Raw genomic sequence first — 24667 nt, 5'->3', positions numbered from 1 at the left:
TTAGTTGAAAAAGGGGTATTGGATTGGGGATTTTGACTTTATCTTCCATTAAACATAACTGAGAATTTCTGTAGTGATACTTGGAGGGAGTAAAATAAGACCAAGTTAAAACAGTATATTTCACTTAAAATGGTTATACTTTTCAAAGTATTTTAAAATCAGCAGCATAAAAAATAACTGGTTTAGCCTATCCCTGATATAACAACAGGATTCATTAAGTGTTCTTTATAGATTATTTTCTCCTTTCATCATTTGTAGCTGGACAACTAAGAATTATTGTATTTATGAAAACCTTTGCAAATGTGATGTGCCTGAAATCCTGATTATAGATTTTGTGCAGATTGAGAAAATGTAGTTCATTACAGGTGTCTAAATGTGAGTTCACATTCCCATGAGCTATGCAAGAATATATAGAAAATGTAACCCTAAAGCTGAACAGCATTTTTTTATCTTCTTCAACTTACTCTAGTAGCTGAACTTTAACAGAGCTTATAGACATCCATTACAGGATGAGCCGAGCCTGGTTCAACAGTCTTACAGTGTGTAAAAAAAAGTTCAAATGGATCCAATTTCCATTTCTGTGGTCAAAGTTATGGATGGAAAAATTACACAAAAATTCCATGAGATCATAACCACTAAGTTGTAAGATTATGATTCTGTTGTCAAGGCTGATACTGCCAAGTAGAGATTTGAGTTTTGCCAGGGGTGTACTCCATCCTCTATAAGTAAAGAAACGGAAGATCTGCAGGCTGACAGAAATCAAGCAAAAAAAAACTTGCTAAAGAACTGTAGAACAGTAGAAAAATCCTCTGTGATCCCCTAAAAATTTGTCAGGAAGTTATGATTCAATAAACCTGCAAAGGCACAGTTTTCCTAACAGTAGGCTCTGTGGAAGTATTAACTGAAAGATTTGATTACAGAAATATAACAACATTGATTGTAAGCAAGAATGATAATCAAGAAAAGGGAAACAAAGGGATGGATCAATATCAAGCCATAGTGAACACTGAGGGATACAGAGGTAAAACTTTATGATCTCACTAGTGGTGAAGATGAATAAATTATTAGAAATAACTAAAATATATATATAATATCTCCACAGCTGAAGACTAATCTTTCTATTAACTACTGATAAATTTACATGAGTTATTTGGTAAAAAATTGAAGGATTCTTGACTACTGCAGCTAGATGCATAACATGTGTTAGGCACATTTCTTTCAGATGTCTGCAATGAAAGAACCATTCATGGAATAGCTCCCAAACAGGAGTATGCTCTCCTGAGAACTTAAATCTTCCTACTCCCAAAGTGATCAGGTCAGTATGAAGAATGATAGAACTATTCTCCCCATCTGCTCCCATTGTAAGAGAACACTGTAAGATATGGGTGGCCATAATATTAACATATCAAATGCACACTGGCATTTGTTCATTATCTGAAGTTGAATACATCAGGTATTCAGGAGAAAGATGTTCACAGCAAACAACTCCCTTTGGTGAGAAACACTGTATCTTCAAAATAAGTTGAGCTCATTATCAACCTGCTAAAGAAATGCAGTCTGTTATATTAACCTGGCTGTCACTTCCTTTCAATAGCTCAGCTATTCTCATGTCTTACAGGAATTTTTGTTCTTTATAATGTAGTTTTGGTGTTGGGTTGGACTTGTCTGTTTGCTTGTTTTTTCAGTTTAACTGCAGAGACAGTTAAATAATTTAACAAGGACAATATTGGCTATAAACTTGACCAAAATGAAAGTCATTGCACCATAGATGCCTAAAATGATTGACTGCAAAGCAGGTGCCTATGAGAGGCACAAATTTCAAGTAATTTGATTTCCAGGTAGTGAATATGACACTAAACAAATCTGGTGTAACTATAAGTAAGACTGTGTAATGAAGGCATTTTCCCTCTTCACCAGTTTTTCCTCCTCACTACCAGTCAGGCTATTATCTTTTAGAAATCTGAAACTTGTTTGTGCTGACAAAGAGATTGAAAACCATTAATAATTTGGCTATGCTTACCTGCCCAGTGTGCTGCAGAAAAGGAGTGAAACTTCTAAATCCTACAGAGAATCTGGCTTTCCCAGTTCAGTATGAGGTGATGTGCAGGTTGAAACACCAGCTTCAGCATTTCACTATGGTTCTTTGCTGTATGTCCCAGGAACCAGGGAGTAAAAACCCCGAAGGAATCTAAATCCTAACAGACTTAGTACTTTCTATATATTTGACAGCCCGTTCCTAATGGCAGGAATTAGTTGCTTTACCATCAAACCTTAACAACCAAACCTAAAAACTTAGAGATTTTTTCTGTTTTACAAACTTAGATCCGATGATGTAATATTACCAATGTTAGTAATTGTTTAAATATATATACATAGATAATGTGATACAGATGACACATGATATTTGAATATAAATTGTTATTGTCAAATATAGTACCTTATAATAGAAAAGCAAATAAAATATACAAAATGCTTACCCTAAACTTAATAAAAACTTTCATTTTCTGTACTCCATTTTCATGTTATGCTTGACATAGCAGAAAACAGTGTTCTCCCAGAAACTGGTGAGATTAGGCTCTACACACATTGTAGCTTTTGACCTTTCATCAAATGCATCATTAGCTTTAGCCTGTGGACAGAATTCCACAACTGGACTAATAAATTTTGCTTTTTTAGCACTTTGATGCTTTGAATCTGAAGGATGCACAGGGATCATAGTCCGATAAGGAAGTATTATAAGCACTGTAAGAGTTACAGAAGCAGTTCCTAACATGTATGTCTAGTACATGTGAAGTACAAATAGTGTTCGTATTTTATTAGTTACTGTACTTTCTCATTCAAAATGTTTAGACTATTATTTGGAATATAGCATTGTTAGATTGCTTTTATTTTTAATTTTTTATTTAACTCATATAACTTGGCTGATTTCAGGGAATCTAAATTGGTTTATATTAGTATGGTTGACATTAAATATGTGTAACAGAAGTCTAAACAATTACTTTCTGCAAAGGTTTTGTTTGTTTATTTGTTTTTTAGTCAAATTAAAGAGTTGGGTATGTTTTCCATTAACCTTTAGATTTTTGTATTCTGAGTTTGAATTCAGGTGTGGAGCCAGTAAACTAGGATGATCTTGGGCCAGTATGTCTGAGACATAGCTGCTGGTGTAACAACAGTGCTATGCTGCAACACAGATTTTAGTATTAGTAGGTTCTAATACTGCATTATTACTAAATTGCATAATTTTACTAAAGCTGACACAACAATTGTAGTTTTACTTAAGCCTTACCCCTTAGTCCTGATGAATACTAAGGCAGGGTTGTACAGGGCCTTGAGCAACCTGGTGTAGTGGGAGGTACTCCTGCTCACGGCAGGGGTTTGAAACTAGATGCTCTTAGGGTCCTTTCCAACCTGAAGCATTCTATGATTCTAAAGAAAAAAATTTCAGTCTAATTAGAAGTATTTTTAAGTGCTAAATTTCTAAACTTTGTGATTTAAGTGAAAAAAAAAAATCTTAGCAAGTGTGACTCAAGTGCATTCTAAACATTCTGAATTAAAAGGAAATATTGTCAGAACCCCAAATCTGTTGTTGCTTTTTAATGTAATTGATTTAGTGTAGTGTGTCTTCCCAAATCTATGTTTCTGATTTCATAGGGGATGTTCTCCAAAGATTGGTTAAAATGTCCAAAGGACTACCTTGTAATGATAGATAAAAATCAAACATTGAAGAATTTGACCTGTCTCTTATTAACTATTTTTTTAAATTTAATTTTGGTTGGACTCTTAGTCTTTTATTTATCGTTACAATGACAAGTCTATATCGGTATGGTAATTCTAAGTCACTACATCTGAATTTTCATTAATTTTTATAATTTAAATATGCTTAAAATTTTGAAAGGAAAATTTTCCCTCACTTAGGAATAATGCCCTTGGGGAAAGCTTTGAAAACTTTAAATCCCAGTCAAGAGCCCCACACACAGGAAAAAAAAAAAAACAAACCAAAAATAAACCAAACTTGGTCATCACTACTGCAGCACTGACAGTTTTGGCTTATAATAAAATTACAGAAACACCCTTAAAACCACAGCCCCAAATCTGCCACTGGATTTATTTGGAAATGTAGACATATGTTCACCATTCCTTACTATTATTAAATGATGGATAATTTTAGGAACAGCAGCATTTCCTTTTTTGGTTAATCTTGATTTTAAGTTTGATTTCAGGATACAAAATGAAAATGTCATGTTGAGGGCATTTCAGTATTTTGAGGCAATTTCTGTGATGAGGAAGACACTGGAAATGTTTAACATTATGCTTTAACAGCAAATTCTCTTCTAAAAATCTTTAGCAAATACTTAACTTCATGAAGTCAATACAACTGTGAGGCTATGAGTTGTTTTGAGGTTTGGATTATAAAAAAAAGATAGGTATGTTTTTTCATTTTTTTTTTAATGTGTTGGAATAATAAGATTTCTTGGATACAGGCAAAATTTGCAATGGAAGATAAATACTTATTACTTACTTTTTTCTTTTTTTTTTCTATAATTGTAGCCTATTGCCATTGGCTTGTGGAAAATTGTGTTCAGAATTTTGTTTTTAAAAATAAAAGTCTTTTGATATTTGTTGGTTTTAGAACAATTATGTTTCTTTCGAATTTTTCCTATCCTTAAACAGAAAAAAAAAAAAAAACTTCAATTTCTAAGCCTAACAAACAATGTAGCTTAATACTAAACACCTCTAAACCTGTTTCTTACGTATATGCGTTCCAGTCTAGGGACTTTTTTACACAGAAAAATTTATGTTTTAAATAGATTTTCTTCTGAAGTTAAAAATCAGAATTAGCTGTGAGAATAAAACCAGTGCCATCAGCTAGTTTCTTCAAAAGTGCACAAAGAGTCTTGAAGTCAATAAGAGTAAGATTGCACCTGTGTAGGGTTTAATTTATTGTTTTATGGTCTCTGGGAAAGCAGAAAGCAAGTCGAAAGTTGAAAGCAGAAAACAAGGTCCCATTTCTTTCTCCATGCATCTTTAAATACATCAGTAAAATCTGGACATCAGTTTGATGTCTAAAATCAAAGCTGGGCTCAGTAGAGTGCAGTAAGGTGAGACTCAAAATGTCAATAAAAGCAGCTGTGGAATAATCAACATAAGGGTAGTAGAGTGATGCCTCTAAACATGTTAAGCCTCATTGAAGAACAGGGCTGAAAGTTACTTAACAGAAGGGTAAATTCAAGCAAGAGGAGAGTAAATAATTTAAAGATAAATATTGGATCTACTCTTGCTGTATGTGAGGAAGACCTGCAAAGTGAATTGGGTTTATATTAAAATGCTGTGTGTGGTGTGGTCTTTGTCACCAGCCTAATTAAAATATCCTTCTGAACCCACTATGGTACTCTTCTTTCCTGTCTGCTTTCCAGAGAATATTGTATGTATGGGGCATGCTGCCTTGATGTGCAGATGCACTGCAGAGCACAAGTGCCTGGCAGATCCCACCATCAGTGAGTGCAAAGCAGTCCATCAATTCAGGATACAGCTGATGTGCTCCTGTACCATGAAGATGGGACTTCTGCTTAAAAACACTGAGGTTCATAAAGCTAACCAATGAAGTTTGTTTGTATGTATGAGTGGGAAGCATCATTTTGTACTTTGGTTGGTCAGCTGGATCCCCATATAGGTTGTTAATATATATGTTGTTAATCAGCTATGAGTAATATTGACAGTTGATCCTGTTGTACTTCCTAGTTTTAACTCAAGGTCTCACTGAAAGAAATACGCCTATTTATAATAGTAATTATTTTAAAAAATATTGACATATTTAAATTTATCATGATCTATTTTTAAATTTAACAGTACTTTTCATAAAAAACTGTTCTTTGTCCCTAACATTGCACTGATTCTCCCCATTAACTGCTTAAGCAAGTCACTTGTTTCTTTCCTGCAGCTATAAAGAAGTTAAAATATTTTGGACTTAGTAAGTAAATAGTTAAAGTGCATACTTTGTTAAGTTCTTAATAAAGTCAAGTTTCTTTGGAATATTAGTATTAATGATTTCTTTGTTAAGTTACATCTCCTAGCCTTTTTACTTCATGGCTCCCTCAGCAGCATAGCTGATGCTTATTTATAATGGATTTGACCTATCCCTTCTGCTTGCCCTTCACAGCTCTTACCTTATGACCTCAATATTTCATTCAGTCAAGCCCTATAAAATTCTGCTTGTTTGTTGGAAGTTGTTTTTATGAGAGAATATAATATCATTTTCCTTGGTTTTTGGTTGTTGTCCTCACAACTGCTATGGTAGAGTTGGTTGCACAGATATTGTATTTTGAGCTGAATTTTTTTCCTGGTAGTTGTGTAAGGCTGCTTTAATTGCAACAGGCCTTCTCAGCCATCCCATGGCTGTGACCTATGACACCTTCACTCCCCTACTTCTAAAACCATTTCCTAATAGAACCCAGCAGATCTCTTCTATGATAAATTGTAATTCTGGGTTGCAGCTGGAGATACCATCAGATGTGCAGTGTGTTCTGGGGCTCATTCGTTAATTGAAAATAGTGGCCACAGGCAAATCATTACATTCACATTTCAAGTTTTAAAGTCAGTTATGCTGAAAGCTGACCTAGTGAAACAGGCTATAAATAGGATCTGTATACCTCTACCTGTATACCAATGGATGACTGTAATGCAGAGGGGATCATTAGATAATACATAGCAACATACTTATACAGAAGTATACAGGATATGGCATGTTTATGGAGTGAAAATCTTATGTGCATGGTGCTGAGCTTTCTTGATTTTACATTTGTATAACTCTAACCTGAAAGGAGCCATCCTGTTAAGATCTCAAAATCACACATAATCTCCTCATGTGTTTTAATCTCCTCCATATTTTATGTGATTTTGTACTGATCTTCTGGGCTGATGAAGCATCAAATCCATCTTCACATATGAAGCAATAGAGTGAATAGTTGAGTGGCAGAGGAATGTTCTTGTTCTTTGTCAAGGGTTTTACTAGTCAGTAGAGGATGTCTGCGAGTGGTATTTTTTGACCATTTTCTGACTGCCATAAGCATCACCCAGAGTCATTGCAACTGTCCTAATTCTAAACCGGTTTCCCAAGAGGGTGTTGTTGAGGTAGGGCAAAGCTGTACCTGGGAAAGTCGGAGCTGGTGAATTCTGTCATAGGCCCTAGAGCTGTAGCTTGGCCATTTTAAAGCTTTGGTTGAAACCCAGAGATCAAAACATTAGGCACACTAAAAGAATTAACTTGTGTAGATTTAAGATAAATGATTGGGGGAAAAGAAACCCACCCAAAATTTCAGGACAGAGCAGCTGTATTTCTCAGCAATCATCTCACTGATCTTTTCTAGTACAACCGGACAGGAGGCAGTAGGTAGTTTTTTCTTGTCAAGACTTCCTCCAACATTTTGATATATAGCAAAAAGTCGTGAAGAAAACAATTTTTTAAAGTACTGTATGTTCAGCAATTTTTTTTTCTATCTAGAAATAAAAAATTAATGCAGTACATTTCTGAAAGTGGCTGGGAACAATTTTCTGGATCTTTATGGTTGGTGAAAATTTAATGCAAATGTTTGTCATTTGTGGTTTACTCTTTAAGCTGCAAGAAAACCATGCCATCTGTAGATTACATGGTGCATGAGGTCATAAACTGCATAGTCCTTGGGTCATGAGGTTGGCAATCTGTATAGAAGCTCCTAACATTCATGGGACACCAATGGTGTGATTTTTTCCTAGAGTTTAAGTACAAGAAAGTGTATTTATGGTCTCTAGACAACCCCATTGTATCACAGGGTTTATTATCTCTTGTCCTTCTCATCTAGCACTGAAGCTCAAGAGAAAACTAGCACAGACTATACACTGCTGAGGCCTCGGCATCTCTCAGGATTAAGGCCTGTCTGAAAAGCTCCTCGTAAGTGGGACTTTTTTCCTGAAATCAATTTATACACCAATTTGTCTACGCTAGATCAGTATAACAGGTTATGATAAGAATACTTAAACTAACTCAAAACAACTTATATAAGGTAAAATGTGGAAATAATATAAGAAAGAAATCAGATCACCTTTCTGATTTTTTTTTTAATAATAAGCATAGAATAATTTATTTTTGTTATTAAACAGGATTAAAATGAAAGCTTCTAAGCAATTTTGGTAAAAAGAGACTGTCCAAAAGTCCTCACAGCAAATCCACTCATAGATTTTCTTTAAACAGATCTCTGTCTCCTGTTGGGCTCATGAAACCATGAGGTCTGAGTCTGATTTGATCCATTTGCTTGATTTCTCTACTGTAAGAGAGTTGAATTAAATGTGAATAGAAAGTTGTGACCATATTTATTTAGCACTTTTGACTATTCTCTGAGAAATGTGCTTGCTATGTACTTTTCATTTTGTTCATGTTCATTTGTTGATCTAGGAGTCAAGTAGAATATTGATACACTTGAAAATACGCTAGAGAACTCATAGCTAAGACTGTGGTGGCTGGCACAGAGTGTATTGGTTTTGCCCTTGATTCTTTCCACCTTTTAAGTGTCCTTCCAATTTTCAGGTTGTTTATGTATGAGCATTCTGTGCTTCTCTGTTCCATTAAAATGGGAGCATAAGTAGTCCAGAATAAATATCTTCCTTAAAATATGCAAAGGCAGAATCAAATCTGCATAAATGAACATCTGTATATACAATGCACTAGCATCATATTTAGTCAGATGATCACATGGGGATTATGTCTGTGGCCTCCAAGAGAAACTCTTCAAAACTACTAGTATATTTTACTGCATAATAAGCTCTTTCAGCTCAATTTCTTGCATTAGTGTTTGTTTTATTGTGCTGAAGTAATGAGGCTGGCATTAACTGATGTAATACATGGATAAATACTAAGTTGTTTCAGTTGTTCAGTTACACAAAGACTATCAAGGCTGTACATGATGCAAAAGAAAAGAAGCATTTTTAAATCTCTCTGATCCTGGTTGAACAAAACACTTGAAAGCAGAAATAATAAAATCTTCCTTTGTAACAGGTCCCAAATTAACAAGACCCTTGGAGGTAAAACTTCTGATCTTTCTCTGAAATTCAAGGGTGCTAGAATATAATGAGGGCTTACAGTCTCTAAAGCTCTGCCTCAACACAACAGTGGATACATAAACTAGAACAAGAAACCTCTCAGAATTCACATACCCCCAAAATCTGCAATGCTGGAAGAAGATGAGAAAACCCATATATTGCCTGTCCACTGTGTCATTCTAGGGAGGAGTGCAACCCTGATAAGTTTATAGTGACATTCTGATTTGAATAATCCCCATGCGAGGATTCTTCTGTGCTCCTTAGAAAGACTTCTTCTTTCAAGCAGCTTTGACTGTGTCCACTCCACCTGTCATTCCATTGCCAGCTCAGCCCAGTATGTTTACAGAAAACAGTGTTGTGACACTGTCACTGTAAAATGTCAAACAAAGCAGACAAAAAACCCATACCACATGTTAATGAAAATGCTTGCATGTTTGTAGAAACAGGATCAAGAAAATGTGTGCATTGTGTTGTTAAAGCTATTTCTGAAATACGATCCGTCACAGGAGCTGTAGTATATTTTTAGTTTCAAACTCTTCCTCCACCATTGCTCTGGAATAATTACAAGAAAATGAAGCAAAAATCCATAACTATGAATATAGTAGCTGAAGGAAGTACCATGTTCTATGCCTGCTTTAATAAAGATATATGAAGAATATGTAGTTTACACATTTTTGTAGCTTTCTTTAAGGCTCCCTATAGATGTGAACTGGAATTTGGCAGTTCTCATAGCTTCATGCTCCTGCACATGAAGTGCTTGAAGAGCTGAATCAAAAGACTGTAATTGACCAAGATGACATTTAAAATGTAAATAGACATAAATGCAGAATAATTTAAGTATTTATAAGGTGTATGATAGACACAGTTGACTTTTTCTTAAATATTATATGATATCAAAACACAATGGAGAGAGCTGGTTTGGAAAGTAAAGATAGGTGTTGAGTGGATTGCTCTTATGTCCAGTTGTAATACTGTAAAGCTCATCACCCCTGTATGTTTGCTAACTTTTTCACTGGATCATTAGAATCAGCAGCATCAGAGTATAACCCACAAATGGTAATAGGTTTGCTTTGCTAACAGTAAATTAGATCTGCTGTCATGTGAAAGCTGTTCTCATACTGGCTTAAATTTTAAAATAAGCTTTATCTTGTATGTGGAAATTGCTTGTATAATTTTGAAATAAATTAATTCAGTTTGGGAGCTTAGAGATGTTGAATTTTTCTTGCACCTGTGAAATATCTTCCTGAATTTAAATTTATAGTCTCTGAACTGTGACCCATGTTAGATGAAGGAGAGATTTAGATATGGTTGCTGCAGTTGTAGATTAACGTGTCATGCAGTCTGTGTGACTACCGCTTAGTCATGGCCATTATTTTTGCTTCAAAATTTCATCTTTTAATGCAGGAAATATGTTTTAACTTGAGATTTTGTTTGTACCTAGTAGCACTTAATCCTCTAGATTAAGGTTAGTTTGATTTTTTGTTTGTTTGGGTTTTTGTTTTGTTTGTGGTTTTGGTTGAGTTTTTCTTTTTTTCTTTTTTTTTCTTTCCCTTTTTATATGGTTTCCTGCATAATTTGAGCTGTAAAAGGCAAAACTTCTGTTACACCTACCAGTTTCTCCTCTGAGTAGGCAGCATTGTAAATTATTAAATACAACTACAGACAGTGTCATGATAACTTTTAATGTGATGGCAAAGTGAGAGCATTGATCTTATGTAATTTGAGTCAGAAAAATCTGAACAGGTAAACTATTTGTAACTTCTTACAGCTGAATAGGAACATAAGTAATATTAGTAACAGAAAAAAGGCCATCTGGTCCAGCTTGCCTGAGTTTGTTTGATTGGTTGATTATAATCTCAACCACCTGCTTTCCCACTGAGCCCTACTTCACCAGTCCTATCCTATTCCAGAAACAAATGTATCTGTCTCTTGTATACCTTTATAAATCTTTCCTTATAACTTGGATTATTCATACCTTATGCACTCTTATGGTGCAGGAGATTTGCAGAGTCTCGGAAGAGATTGGCACTGGTAGGTTCTGGATGCTCAGCCAATGCACAGATAAAAATGCTCCTGATCTATTGGTTTGCAATCTGGTTTTGGAGAAAGTATGTGGATGATTAGAAGAGTGGTGTGATAGAATTAGGTGGACATCTATGTGGTAATATGATTGCTTTTACTAATTACAAAATGTAGATATTTATTTTGCTTTTAGATTTAACAGCTGACACTTGTACTATTTATAATCTTTACTGACATCCTGCTAAGACATTTATTACTCTTTTCTCAATTTTTTATTGAGACAGTACTGTCACTATAATTTGTGGGGGAATAAGGATGGTATTTAGTACTCTTAAACTACATTTCTTTTTGCTAGTAGCTGAGCGAAGTAACCAGCAGCCCTGTGAAGTAATATTTTCATTCTGATTTACTGTTCTGCCCATGTCATTCAATTCCCATTTACTTCGTCAGACATGCTGCTCCTCTATGGCAGTGGCAAAATATTTGAGAATGTTATTTAAATAGGATTAAAATTATTTAAATGATCACTTAAACAATGGTTTGATCTGTTTCTGCAAAATAATGTCAACTTTCATATCCTTCGAGTTCTTCATAAATGCATGTGACTTTACCATCCTGATATGTTTCAGCAACTAAATCTAAATTAGACACACTTGTGTTCATACAATTCCTTTTTTTTTTTTTTTCGCCCCCTCCCACCATTCTTTGCTTTTCCCCCTTCTCCTCCCTGGAGGTGAAATAAAGTAAGTTCCTGTGCTATAGCTGCTGTCCTAGATTTTGTGATACTGGCACCAGGTGCTGTAAATTATACTACTTTGATTATCTGAGTCTTAATTCTCCAGTGTAAACTTACAGTAATTCCCCTGGGGTTGTTGGCCTGGACTGGCACAGTTGTGCTGTGCCTCCCTCTGGCCACTGTTCAGCTGCCACTGAGTGTCTCTTGGCTGAACAGCTCAAAAAGACTTGATCCATTGCTGAGGACTTCTACTAAAAAATGAATGTTAGCACTGGGATGAATATGGGGTAGTCATTTAACTTACAAGCTTTGAGAGCTCCCGTGCTGGGTATAGAGATAATGGGTACTGGTGTGCATATAAAATACATTATGAAATTATACATAAATGCTTACTGTTTGATATGTCTTAACACACTGTAAACCTTTGTACTTACAAGTATGTTTTCCATTACAAAATCAACACTTTGTAGATAAAGAGAAAGATTCTCTAGTTCCTTCTCTTCCCCTGCTAACTGTGGGAGGAGATTGGCTGTGGATTTTTTTTTTGTAGACTAGAGTTATGTTTGGCACAATCTGCCTAAAGAGGCCAAGAGCACGCTCTCATTTGGGGTCAGTTCTCTTGTCTAGCAATGGTTTTTAACCAGAGGTATCAAAGCAGAGAAAGATTTCTATTTATATATTCAAAATGAAGTACCCTACCTTTGCCAGATAATAATGACACTTTATAAAATAGAGAACTTATTTTCCTTAGGCAGATCTGTTTCCTATATACAATTTTAGTGGTTGAGGTAAGTCTTCAGTCTGATATCTTGCACTTTATAGCTTTAATGCTTATTTTTTGTGTTTGGAAAGTATAACAGATGCATCCTGCAATGAGTTTTCAATCTTGGCTTATTCTATAGCTTAGAGCAAACAGATAAAAGATAAAAAATAATTCATTTACAGTGGGATATATCAAAATGTCATAATTAATCAGTTAAAAGTCATTCTTTTCCATACTTGGTATTTCCTGTCTCTGAAATCTTTTCCTTTCTGCTAGTTCTGCTACTAATTATCCAGCCACTAGCTGTAGGTCTTTAAAGTAAAAAAAATATACATCGTGCAGGAGACATGTGGCTGCAAAAACCAGTGAGTATGTAGGAGGAGTGCCTTTACAGGTTAAGTGCTATAGGTGTTATCTGACAAATCGGTCTGAATTAGCATCACAGGAGCCTGTTGGTCCTGTTCCCCTGCACCTCTAGCTTCACCTCTTTGCTGCTGCTGTTATCAGCCCTCATCTTGCACTCCCAGGCCTGTAATCTGTTTCGGTGTTTGCTGGAAGTGTTGGAGCAGTTTTGTCCCTGCAAACGTCAGTACCAAAAGTTATGTAAAACTCTGAAATGAACTCTGTACCTGAAACTCTACTTCATGTGGCTTCACTAGTCTTCAACTAGTAATCATTTATTAATATTTTGGGGAAAGAGAAAATGGAGGATAAAGTAACTTCTCTGACTGATGATCAAAGTTTATGAGAGAGCATCAAGTAGTGACAGACACTAAAGGCTGTTTCATGCCTTTTTGCTAAACGTGCTGATCATACTGCCAGTCCTGTATGCCCATAGATGGTTCCAATGTAAAGACCTATTTGTGTAGACCTAATTTAGGTGCATGTCTTTGTTCCCTGCTAAAGAGACAGGGCAGGGAGTGGTGGGAGAGAAAACCTAGAAGATAGCATCTGATGCTAGAGGCATCCTCCAGATAGTCCTAGCTGACAAATTTAGGAGTGGGCTCTACCAGAAGGATCACGGCTTCATGGGTATTGAGGCAAGCTTATAAGACCCCTTTCTTTTTCACCTTTTAATTGAGGCTGCATGTTTTGGCAATCACCTGTACTCTGATCTCTTTAGCTGATCTATGTGTCTACATGGCTTCCATGTCTTTCCTGTTAGAATGATAAACAGAAAAGCCTATTACAGTCTCACTGTGTTTAATAGCATCCAGAGCCAATCTGTTGTTTGGCTTCAGATGCTACAGCATGTACAGATATAGCACTAGGTAATTACTTGATGTACTTGGAGGACCTATGGTTAGCTATGTGCTGTGAGGAATAGGAGTATAAGTACTGACAATGTCTGTCCAAATGTAATCTTTGGAAGTGCAGTTTTCTTTTTGTATGCATCACATGTACTGTAAATAAGCAGTATGACTACCAAATAGAAGGGATTGATCACTGTTAAATAAGCACATGGTATCCAATATCTGAAGGGGCCTACGGTGGTGCCGGAGAAGGACTGTTCCCCAGGGACTGTTCCCCAGGGACTGTAGGGATAGGGCACAGACTAATGGGTTCAAACTTAATCAGGGGGAGTTCAGGTTAGATATAAGGAAGAAGTTCTTTACTGTGAGGGTGGTGAGGCACTGGAATGGGTTGCCCAGGGAAGTGGTAAATGCTCCATCCCTGGCAGTGTTCAAGTCCAGGTTAGACAGAGCCTTGGGTGACATGGTTTCATGTGAGATGCTCTTGCTCATGGTAGGGGAGTTGGAACTACATGGTCTGAAGGTTCTTTTGAACAATACCTATTCTATGATCTGTTACTGCATTTTTTTCTTTTTATTTCTTGAAGAAATATTTTGACACTTGTAAAACAAATATATAAATAAATACGGGTGAGCCATCTCACTAAATACCTGAACTTTATTTCAAAGGGTTAACTGTTCTTAGTTTTGTATTGTATAATATATAATGAACTTGTTTCAGAATCTGTTAATGGATATTTTTCAGCTGAATTCAGTAAAGTTCATGTCAAGTTCATAGAACAAAACTCTTGTGTGTTGCCTGAAGTGTCTGTCTGTCTTTTTCTATGGTTTGTAAATCTCAGAAGGAGTGGGATGAAAGCTCGATGTATATGTTGGGTTTTTTTTCTGGAATATTTAAAAAGTTTATTTAAGGGGGTGGAGTATCTTGATGTTCCCCAAGTTTTTCTGAAATCACAGTAAATTTCAAAAGATTCCTTTTCAAATCTAGTCTGTATTTCCACACATCTATCTTTCAGGAACTTGGTTTGGTAAATAATCTAAAATGCTCTGCAAGAGAAAACTACATAGAGCTAATTTCTCTTTTACACCAGAATAACTCCACTGACTTATCAGTGTTAATTCTAACTGTATTTGGCTTGGAAAAATGAAGAACCAAATAAATGAATGCAGGAATCTGACGTACAAGGTAAAAGTTACATGAAGGGGCTATGGATATTTGCTTAAAAAATGAATGTTTATGCCTTTGAGTTGGAGGACTTTCATTCATTCCAGTTCATTTTTTTTCTTCCCTTTTTTATTTGTCTGTGTATATTTCCCTAGCATTCTTTGAATGTACTGAGGGGTAAAAAAGTAAGATTAATGTGGCTGAGTAGTATCAGTTATTGTTTTCTTCCTAATATCCTGCAGCTTTATGTTGCTTTAATGTATGCACATTCAGAGTTTTGAACATTGTGGGAAAAGGTTTCACTGGCATCCATTCTTGCCATTAAAGTGCTTCCCATCTGAATATTGCCTGCCAAAGTATGTGGTATCCTGCAGAGCAAGAGGATGAGGACATAGATTGCAATGAAGCTGAACAGTTTGCACTTCCTAACGGTGACACCAGACATCAATCTTTTGTAGAGACAGCCCAGAATGCAGGAGAAAGGAACTCACACTCTTCTTCCCCCCCCCCAAAAAAAAAACCAAACCCAAAAAAAACCAAACAAAAGGAGAATTATCTTCTCTTTTTTTCTATTTCATTCCAGCATTTTCATTCCAAGAACCTCCAAGATGAATATGTTCTCAAGTTGCATAGGCTGACATTTCAGTGGCTGAGATGCTTTTGGGGTAGGAAAGAAAAAATGAAAAAAAAAGGGCAAAGAATCAAAGTAAACCAAAAAATAAATTCTGAAGGTTTTTTTGTTTTTTGTTTTTTTTTTTTTTTTCTTTTTAAACGAATTTATGTCATTTAGACTCAGTTCTCTTTATCATTAAGTGAAGGAGCAGAGTGCTTATTTGGTCACAGTTAATGTGCTTTACACTTTTATACCACATTTTGATGTCAGTATTCTGTAACACCAAGTTATATAGGTTGGCAAATGCTCAGAATTAAAGATTGCCAGTACTGTAATCTGCCATATTTGGAGAAGCTTGAGTTAGGTCTGCAGCTTGTATAAAGTGGCAGAGATCTATGGAAGCCTTTGCACCAGCTGCTGAGGATCTTCTTCTTTGCACAGAAATTTGTTGCAGGTTTTCATTTTAATATATAAATCTAATTTCACCAATAGGTTGATTTATAGTTGTGAAGTTAATGAGCCGTATGCTCTTCTTTGTAGTAAAAAAGGTGCAGAAAGAGCTAAGTGCTGAAAAAAAAAGAAAAAAAATGCTGGAGCAATGAGCTGCAGAAGTTAACATATACACTGTCACTCAGCCAAGAGGCAGTGAGAGTATAAGGTGGACAAACCTTGCTTAAACCCAATAAGAACCCACAATGGAGAACTTGCAAAACTTGACTCAGTGTTGGTGGGAAATGCTTGCCAGGGTTAGGACTGGGTTCACTGACAGGATTTTATGCTATGGTTTAGTTATCCTTAAAACTGATGTGGCATCAATTTTATTTTTTTGGTACAAATCAGAGTTGGTTTTCAGACTTTAATAGCGAAAGAATCTGTTATGAAAACCAGAACAACTGGAAAACAGATACCCAAATTGTGCATTACACACCCACAAAAGAGAAAAGTGACAGTGTGACAATTCACGCTGTCATGGTTCCTCATGATCCAGAGTCTTGGATCTACTGCAGGGATCGTTCAGAGCTCAGGCAAACAAAACTTAAACCAGCTGCGAGCTGCTCCAAGGAGCTATAGAAATCAAACAATTTACCTCAGAATGGTGTGAGAAAGAGGTTGGGCAGTCAGAATTTGTGTGAGACCTGCTGTGTACTGAAAGACTTGCCAAGAATTTCACTATTTTCAGGTATTACATATGTACATGTCGGTAAAACTTCATTCCTTTTGTGTGTTCAGCCTTTGAATTTTTCCTGTTTGTCTTTGTGGAAGTGTCCAACTCCAACGTTTTCCTGCTAAAATTGCTTTGGATCGTTTACCTTCTTGATATCTTTCCCCACAAAGGAATGCACATTCAATTTCTATTAAAAACTATGACTAAAATCAGAGATTCAGTCCCTATGAATTAATTTCTGAATTCTTACCTTTATTGCTTTGTGGGTTTTCCATGGCATGTGTGGAAAGATGGTTCAATTCCCAGCAGCTGTACGAAAACCTCACAGGGCATGTTAGGACTGTCCCAATGTACTTGACTTGAGACTTTTATTTACATTGGTACAACTGTGGTGCATGAAGTTTCGTTCATGCAGCTTAGGTTCTGAGGGAACTGCTCCTGCTAGAAGAGACTGACTCTTTGGGAATACTGTTGCTTTTTCTAGCATCTCTGTTGATGCTTATGAGGATGCCAGGAAATAACATATGTCATGTATGGGTAGAGAGGACCATTATATTTTTACCTGGCCAAGCTCTGCTTCCCTAACCTTGTGGTATCTTAAATATTTTACAGATTCGGAAGTGTTTTCTGAGTATAATTCACAGTTCCCTGGATTCTTGCTAAGAGGGGATATGATCTGACCCATTGTTTGTTCTGGGTAGCATATGTAATACTTTGGCTTGTCTTGATTCTTCCCACGTTTTCCTAGACCATTCTGCGTCTTAAGTTTTGCAGATCTTATTGTGGATTTTTTGTGTGGGAGCAGTTTTGTGTTTTCAACTGGTATGGCAGCAGATCAAGCAGGAGGTTTTGGTTTATGAACAGATTCTGGACACAGGTTTTTTAGAAGGTTTCTCTGATTTTTGGCTTGTAAGCCATAGAAACATCTACCATGTATTACTTGATTATAATTTAGTCCACTCACAAAATAGTTTGCTGACCGCATACTGTAACTTAAGAAGAGGGTTGAAAACCAGAGATAATACTGAACAAAGCACATCTCACGTCCCAGAAATATCAGATGCTGAATGCCTAACGAAATTTCCTAATTAAGCTGCAGGCTTGCAATGAAGTAGGTTAGGGAGTGTCTCATGGTAGTATATTTTCTGTCTGACACTGGCCGTGTGACACACTGTATGATTGCCTATCCTGGAGTTACGTGGGTACCACAATATCTGTCATTGAAAAATTACCAAAGACGACTAGATAGTGCTGAGACTGCAGAGGTGCTTCTGAGTTGTTCTCTTTCTGATACATAAACTCTGGGAACAAAGGCTAATGTAGTCCATTTGTCCTGTTATTCTAAACTGTAGTGCAACTCCTTTCTAAAAGCTGAGAACTGGTTTGTTTCAGGTACAAGCACAGATAAGTGCTTCTCGATAAAAATGTGCAGAAGAAAGAAGTTAAGAAAATTGTCTGAAGCTCTACAGTGAATCAAGGCTAATGACTTGAACTCAGATCTCCTTACAGCTAGTCTTTTGATTTATGTATGTGATTATCCTGAGACTACAAACTGCCAACACTCACTGTAGCCAAGGCCAAACTGTAAGAAAAATGTGTCTTATTAAAAAAATAAAAAAAAGGCAAAACAAAAGTGTACATTTCCCTGTATACATGCTTCTTTGTGTGTGGTATATAACACAGTCTTCCAGACAAATTCCTTGGATCTAATCCTGTTCTCATTAAACCCCCACAGCTCTATGCTTACACTAACGTAACTGGGGAAAGAATTTGTTCCTATAAGAATTACATTTCCAATAACAAGGAAACAGAGGCTTTTGGCAAATAACCTATTTTGCAACTCTTATTGAACAATACTAAAACAAAAAACGTAAAGCAAAGTTGGATCAGAAGAGTAACAAAAGAGGGACTGCACCACAATAAACAGGAGAGTCACTTACAGATCATATATACTTCTGTTGCAGAAATGATAACTAACCTCTGTAGGTAGATTCTGTTTTCATGTAAGGCATTAATTGTCCTTTCCAGTAACAAAACATAAATGGTGCTCTGCCTTGGTAGTTGTTCATCTGGTGCAAGGGTAGAATCCAGCAGGGAATAAGACTCTGAAAAAGCCCTGTATGAGAAGACATTTGTTCAAAAATTTTGGAAGCATCAACAGAACAAATTAATTAGAACAAGGTAGGACGGTAGAAACTGCGAATAAGAAAAGCTAATAGTTTAGTGGAGAAATTGGGTAAATACTCTGTATTTTCTCTCTTTGGGGTGTGTGTATATGTGTGAAATGCACAGAAAAGAAATGACTGGAAAATGTGCCTTCCTGGCCATTTTCTTTCATGAGTTGTTTGCAGATTTCTACTAATTCTAACTGGAGAGAAGCAGATCTATAAGATGATCCCTTTTCTATTGCTTGAATGTGAAAGCAGCACACCATACCTGCCTCTCAGGCACTGCTGATTACAGCTGTTTTCATGCTCATATTGGCAGGAACCATGCCATGGATGAGGAGTTTCTTCCCAATGAGTGGCTTTGTGGAGTTAATCATAATGTAGTGATCTGTGCCACAGTAAATGTAATTTTGCTATCTTTCTAAATTCCTAACTAGGTAAACTGTAGTTCATTACCTTACTGAATACTGAAGGCATTTAATCATGTAGGAGGTGGCAAGCATAGTGAAATTAAAGGTTTTTAAATTTAAGTAGATGCTGAGGGGAAACCTTCACCTGTTTTCCTAATTAGTCAGCACTGACTGAAAAAGAATAAAAACTTTATGTGACTCATCAAATACATCAGATGGATGTATTTCTAAATAATTGGTGGTTTTTTTCTACTTTGTTTTAGATCCAGATCTTAGCAGCGTGAAAACAAATTACACTCTTTTAATTAAAAGGTGTATGTAATCTTTTTATTCTCGAAGCATTCATCAGACTTTTACCATTTCACTGATTTTGAGGATTGTGTAAAATGGTTGTTTTCATTGACCTCACTTCTTGAAATGCCTACAGATTTTCTTGGCAGGCATATTTTCTTCTGTTAACCAAAATGTGTTGGGCTGTGAAAATCACTAAAAGCTACAGAAATTAACAAAAACAAAGTCTCCTGTTTTCTACATATATTAAAAAAAAAAACCTGTGTTGGAGTTGACCATATCTTGGTTTTGCTCTCTTTCTTCATTATGTAATAATACACATGAGAAAATGCATGTGAGTCTCTTATAGTTATGTTCTCATTCAAGTAACTTTTCTCTTTTTGCTTCAAGTTATCATCATTGTGAATGAAAAAATGAAACCACAGCTCTTCTATATGCACATAGATTTTGGTTTCTGTTGCGGGTAGTTGGTGAGCAGTCAGCTGTATTCCTTGAAGAGTGCTTGCTCAGTTTCTTGCATTTGTGACATGTCTTTTAGGTGTTAGGATTATAACATTTTTAATATACTAATGGTTACAGACTGAGTTTTGAGGTGATCTCTTTCACACTTACTCATGCTGTTATTCTTCTGCTTCAAATAAAAAGTTTTTGATGGTTAGTTCATTCAGGTAAATTTTTAAGACAAAAACTATTTCTAATTGTCAGCTCTGCCTCTGTTGCCAAGGAATTTAACATAGTTTATGACATTAATGTCAGCAAGAATAGCATTAAAGAGCAGGATTTACTTTACTTAGCTGTAACAGAAGTCAGAAATAGCTTTAACAGTTAAATTACTTGTGGCAGAATTGTTTGTTTATGTCCTTAATATTCCTGTGTGTATTTTTGAATGATAGATCATTTAAAATGACTTGCACATCTGAAAGATTAACATTTTACCAATATTCAGTTACCTTATTCGATATTCTTGTTAGTGTAAGAGGCAATTTAATGGAAAAATGAATGCTAATGAAATGCCTTTTTAGTAATTCATTTTGAAAACCATTTGACCTTAACTACAATGAAAGTAGACTGTAAAAATCATCATAGATTCCCTTCCTTGAACTTTTCATAATGCTGAAAAATGAGTGAGGCAAAGAAGCAAGATCCAGTTACTGTACCCTGTTTGCACAGCTGTACTTCATTGAGTGAAGGCTTGTGTTACACACAGTTTGTGATAGGAAGTAAATGCTTTTAAAACAACTAAGGAGACAGGTCTTTAACCTCCACCTTTTCAGATGCTTTGTTCACTCATTTAGCTTCTGTTGAGGTCTTGGGAATCATTTCAGATAGAAATTATTACTGAGTGCTGAAGCTCACCTGAATAATTCATCTCCTATTGAGCTTATTAGGCAGAGATGCATTAAGATGAGGTCGGAGGGGTTTTGAGAGAGATCACTAATTCTTGACATAGTGAATACTTGTTCCTTCAGGAACAAATGCATTTAAAGAAGGAAGAATACTTAGATTTAGTATGAAGTGGTTTATGATAGTTGAAATTACAATTTTATTTCAGCAATTGTAAGGATTTTCAAGGACTTGAACATATTAAAAAATGTTGTTGTCTTAATTACCAAACTGCCAAAATCAATTAGATTTAAAATTCTCAATTTCTACCATACAAAACTTACCTCCTGTTGCAAGACTATCTAGTCCCCTGAGATAGACACCTTAAGATTCATTCAGAGAAGTTTTTGACGTTACTTTACACTTGCAAGTACATTTTTATCAGCAGGCCTAAACTATGTGATGTAAGCTTGGCACCAGATAATTTCAGGACTTTAAAGGCACATTATAAGATCATTCTGTGAATGCAATTCTAATATCTGCCAACAGCACTTTCCTAATTACTCTAGTGAAACAAGTCAGTGGCAAATGGACTGTGCAGCTGGCAGACAACCAGTTAAATTTTAATTTCTGTAATCAGCTGAGGCTTTGTGTATGTTTCATCCCTGGAAACACGTGAACTTAAATTTAGGTTTATGCTAAATAGGCATTAATTGGGCTTCATTAACTACCCACTTTTTAATTTTGCTATAATTAAGGTCATTTTTTTAGCTATCCATTTGATGGACCTAAACATTTCTATCTTAACCTGCCACTTAAAGCTGTCCAGATACCAATATACTGTGCAGAGAGGCCACTCCAATCTGCGCTTTATAAGAAAATACCTAGAAGCACAGACAGGATTGCAGCACGTTAGAGGTGGTGTGCCTTCAGAGGACATGGCTGACACTGGTCTTGCCCTTATTCCAGCAACTTTTTTTGAACTGTAACACAGTAGAGCCACTGCTCTCCTTTGTCTGGGTCCAGAGTTCTGAGCAAGTGGCTGTTTGTTTTTCCGTTTGTCACTAGTGGGCAGGCAATGGCTGTGTTTTGTGGTCTGTGCTATCAGTGGGCTTGAAAATTTGTGCCTTCCAGAAAACTGTAAGCGTAACACCAGACACCAGTTAAGTTGTTTAAATTTGAAGTGTAAGATTTTTGGAACATTTTGTCTCCCCTTCTGGTCTTGAAATAGATAACTTTAGTAAATAAATGCAGGCATGAAAGCATCCTCAGTCCTTGTCCATCTGAACCCCAGCACAGAGCTCCTACTAACTCTTATTATCAGGACTGAGCTCAGGTTTTCTGGCTGTTGAGCTCCCATCTCAAGCATCCTTCTACTCTTCCAGCAATGATTTGAGTTCTCACCACAGCCTTACCTTTCTCAGCATGAAATCTACACTGACTTCTGTCAACTTACCGACATTTAACACAGCCTACCCAAACTCACCTCTGAACATTAGGTTTTATTACCTGCTGTATAAGGTAAAATAGCAAAGTGTAAGTTGGGGGATTAGTTGCTTCTAGCTTACGAGAAAAGGCCTTGGCAAACAAATGTTGCTTTGTTCTCTCATACATACCTCATTAGAAATTATGTGTTTTGCAGAGGTTAATATACTGTGGGCAGCGCACCAAGTACATCACAGTTCTGAAGATTACAACTTATTCACAGCCTTGAGACAATCTGTACTACAGAGGTACACCTCCTGGGTAAGTTGCACAAGATTTGACAAACAATATCAACAAGATGCAGTAAAAGTGAAACCACAGTGTTTTCCTTCAAAGGAAAGCTTTTTTTTTTTTTTTTTTTTGAGATATTTGACCCTGGTAACATGGAAGTTGAACCTGAGGAATGTGAGAATCATAAGCTTTAAAAATACATTCATTAATATTTTTACAGCAAACTTGAAAAAAAATGCAGTAGTTAAGTTTAAGAAGGCTAATTATAGCTCTGCATTTATATTTTCATAACTGTTTTAATAAAATTGGTCAATTTTTTTTAATTCAGTTATTTGTGCATAAATACAGCAGAAGATCAGAGTATAACTATTCTAGAATATGTCTGTGTAACTGAAAGGAGCAGGAGAGAAATCATTGCTAGAGATTGCTTTGAACATGCAGATGTATTTATTTGTCTCTGCCCATTCATGTCATGTGTCACTACTCCAGTAAGGGCAGTATGCCATTACTCTTACCTAGTGTTACTTCAGATATGGTCTATTTTAAATCTTGAGCTGTGTATACATGTAATATAAATCAAGGCTAGTACTCATTTACAGATTTAAAACCTTATTATTTCCAAATACATTCATAAATGTAACATACTATTCAGTGTTTAGTTTTGGGCTCAGGATGATTAGGTTCTGCCGATTTTTCTCATTTCAGTTTTATGTTCTCATTTGACTCAGATATTTTTAAATGGGATTGTAGTTTGATTGTTGTTCTATTGTTTTAATAATTTTAAATTTTTGAATTTTCAGAATTAAAGGTCAAGCAAAGTAATATTCAATGTATTTTTGTATATAGAATATATAAATGCTCTTCTCCAATGATGTATAATACTAGTGGTGGAGGAAACCCACAGTCGTCTGGGAATCTCAACAGCTAGCCTATGAGCAAATGAGTCAAAGCAAAGTGTGTGTGCTCACACATGAAAATCCAGTGCACTTCCATTAACTTCAGTAAAGTTAGTCTGTATTTATGCTCCCATGTCTGAGCATGGACTTAATCTGTTGTTTGTAACTGGTTTAAGCACATAACATTGAGTTAAAGTGCTAGGTTAAAATAAAAAAAATGCTGCTGCAAACTGTGAAACAGATACTGTTTCTTAGATTTGTTTCTTAAAGTCTTCTATGTAAATTCTTAGGTTTTGTTTATTCAGAAAAGAATCATCCGATGTTAGCAGGAGTGCCTCAGATTTAAATGACCACAATGAACAATAGCGGAAGGGATGCATCTCTGTCGCAATTCTGCTTCCTATGTAAATATGCCATGTTAAAGATTTAACCTTTGCACATTTACCCATTGGGACCATATGTGCAAATGCTTAACAAAAACAATAATTCAAAACAGACAAAAAGCATGTGTGTACATATGGGTGTGTGTATGAGCACTTTGTCTGACTGATTTTGAGGATGGTACCTCAGAGAGCATAAGATATTCAGGAAGGCCAAGATGTCTGTCTGCCTTAGATTCTAAAGACTATCCTCAGGACCACGCTGGTATCACTTGGCAAATAATATAGGCACATTTAAAAATCATTTGCTGTGAGCAAAGGGGAATGAACCTAGGAATCTATAATACTTTTGTGTGAGGTGTTTTTTTCACCAAATAACTGGTATTAGCCAAAATGTTTGGTTATTGTAAATATTGGTTTACCTCTCCCCAGAATGTTTGAGAGCTATACCAGTTTTCTTTCTCCAAAACCTTACTGTACATGGACACTCTTGCTAATTCTTATAGCACTGCTATTTTTCTAGACTGCCAGACTTGTCCAGAACCCCACAAATCCATCTGCCTCAAAGCTGAAACTCAGTGAAGCCTTTAGTTAATCTTCCTTTGTTGTTGCTGAATGTGTACTGTTGAAGGCAGTTTGACATCCAGTTTTGTGGAGGCTGTGAGAAAGTTGTGGTGGATGGTGTGGGATTGTGGGA

General features: G+C 36.0%; 1 protein-coding gene across 1 annotated transcript in view; it reads left to right on the top strand.

The window, feature by feature from the left end:
* AGMO (alkylglycerol monooxygenase) overlaps nucleotides 1–24667 on the top strand; it is a 190317-nt gene that overhangs the window by 54716 nt on the left and 110934 nt on the right. Inside the window, exon 4 of the mRNA XM_005153053.3 lies at nucleotides 22621–22724. Within this exon, the coding sequence (XP_005153110.3) occupies nucleotides 22621–22724 (104 nt within the window). The remainder of the gene's footprint in view (nucleotides 1–22620; nucleotides 22725–24667) is intronic.

Source organism: Melopsittacus undulatus, chromosome 1, assembly GCF_012275295.1.
Source record: "Melopsittacus undulatus isolate bMelUnd1 chromosome 1, bMelUnd1.mat.Z, whole genome shotgun sequence".
Lineage (NCBI taxonomy): Eukaryota > Metazoa > Chordata > Aves > Psittaciformes > Psittaculidae > Melopsittacus > Melopsittacus undulatus.
This window is presented reverse-complemented; position numbering and strand designations above follow the sequence as displayed.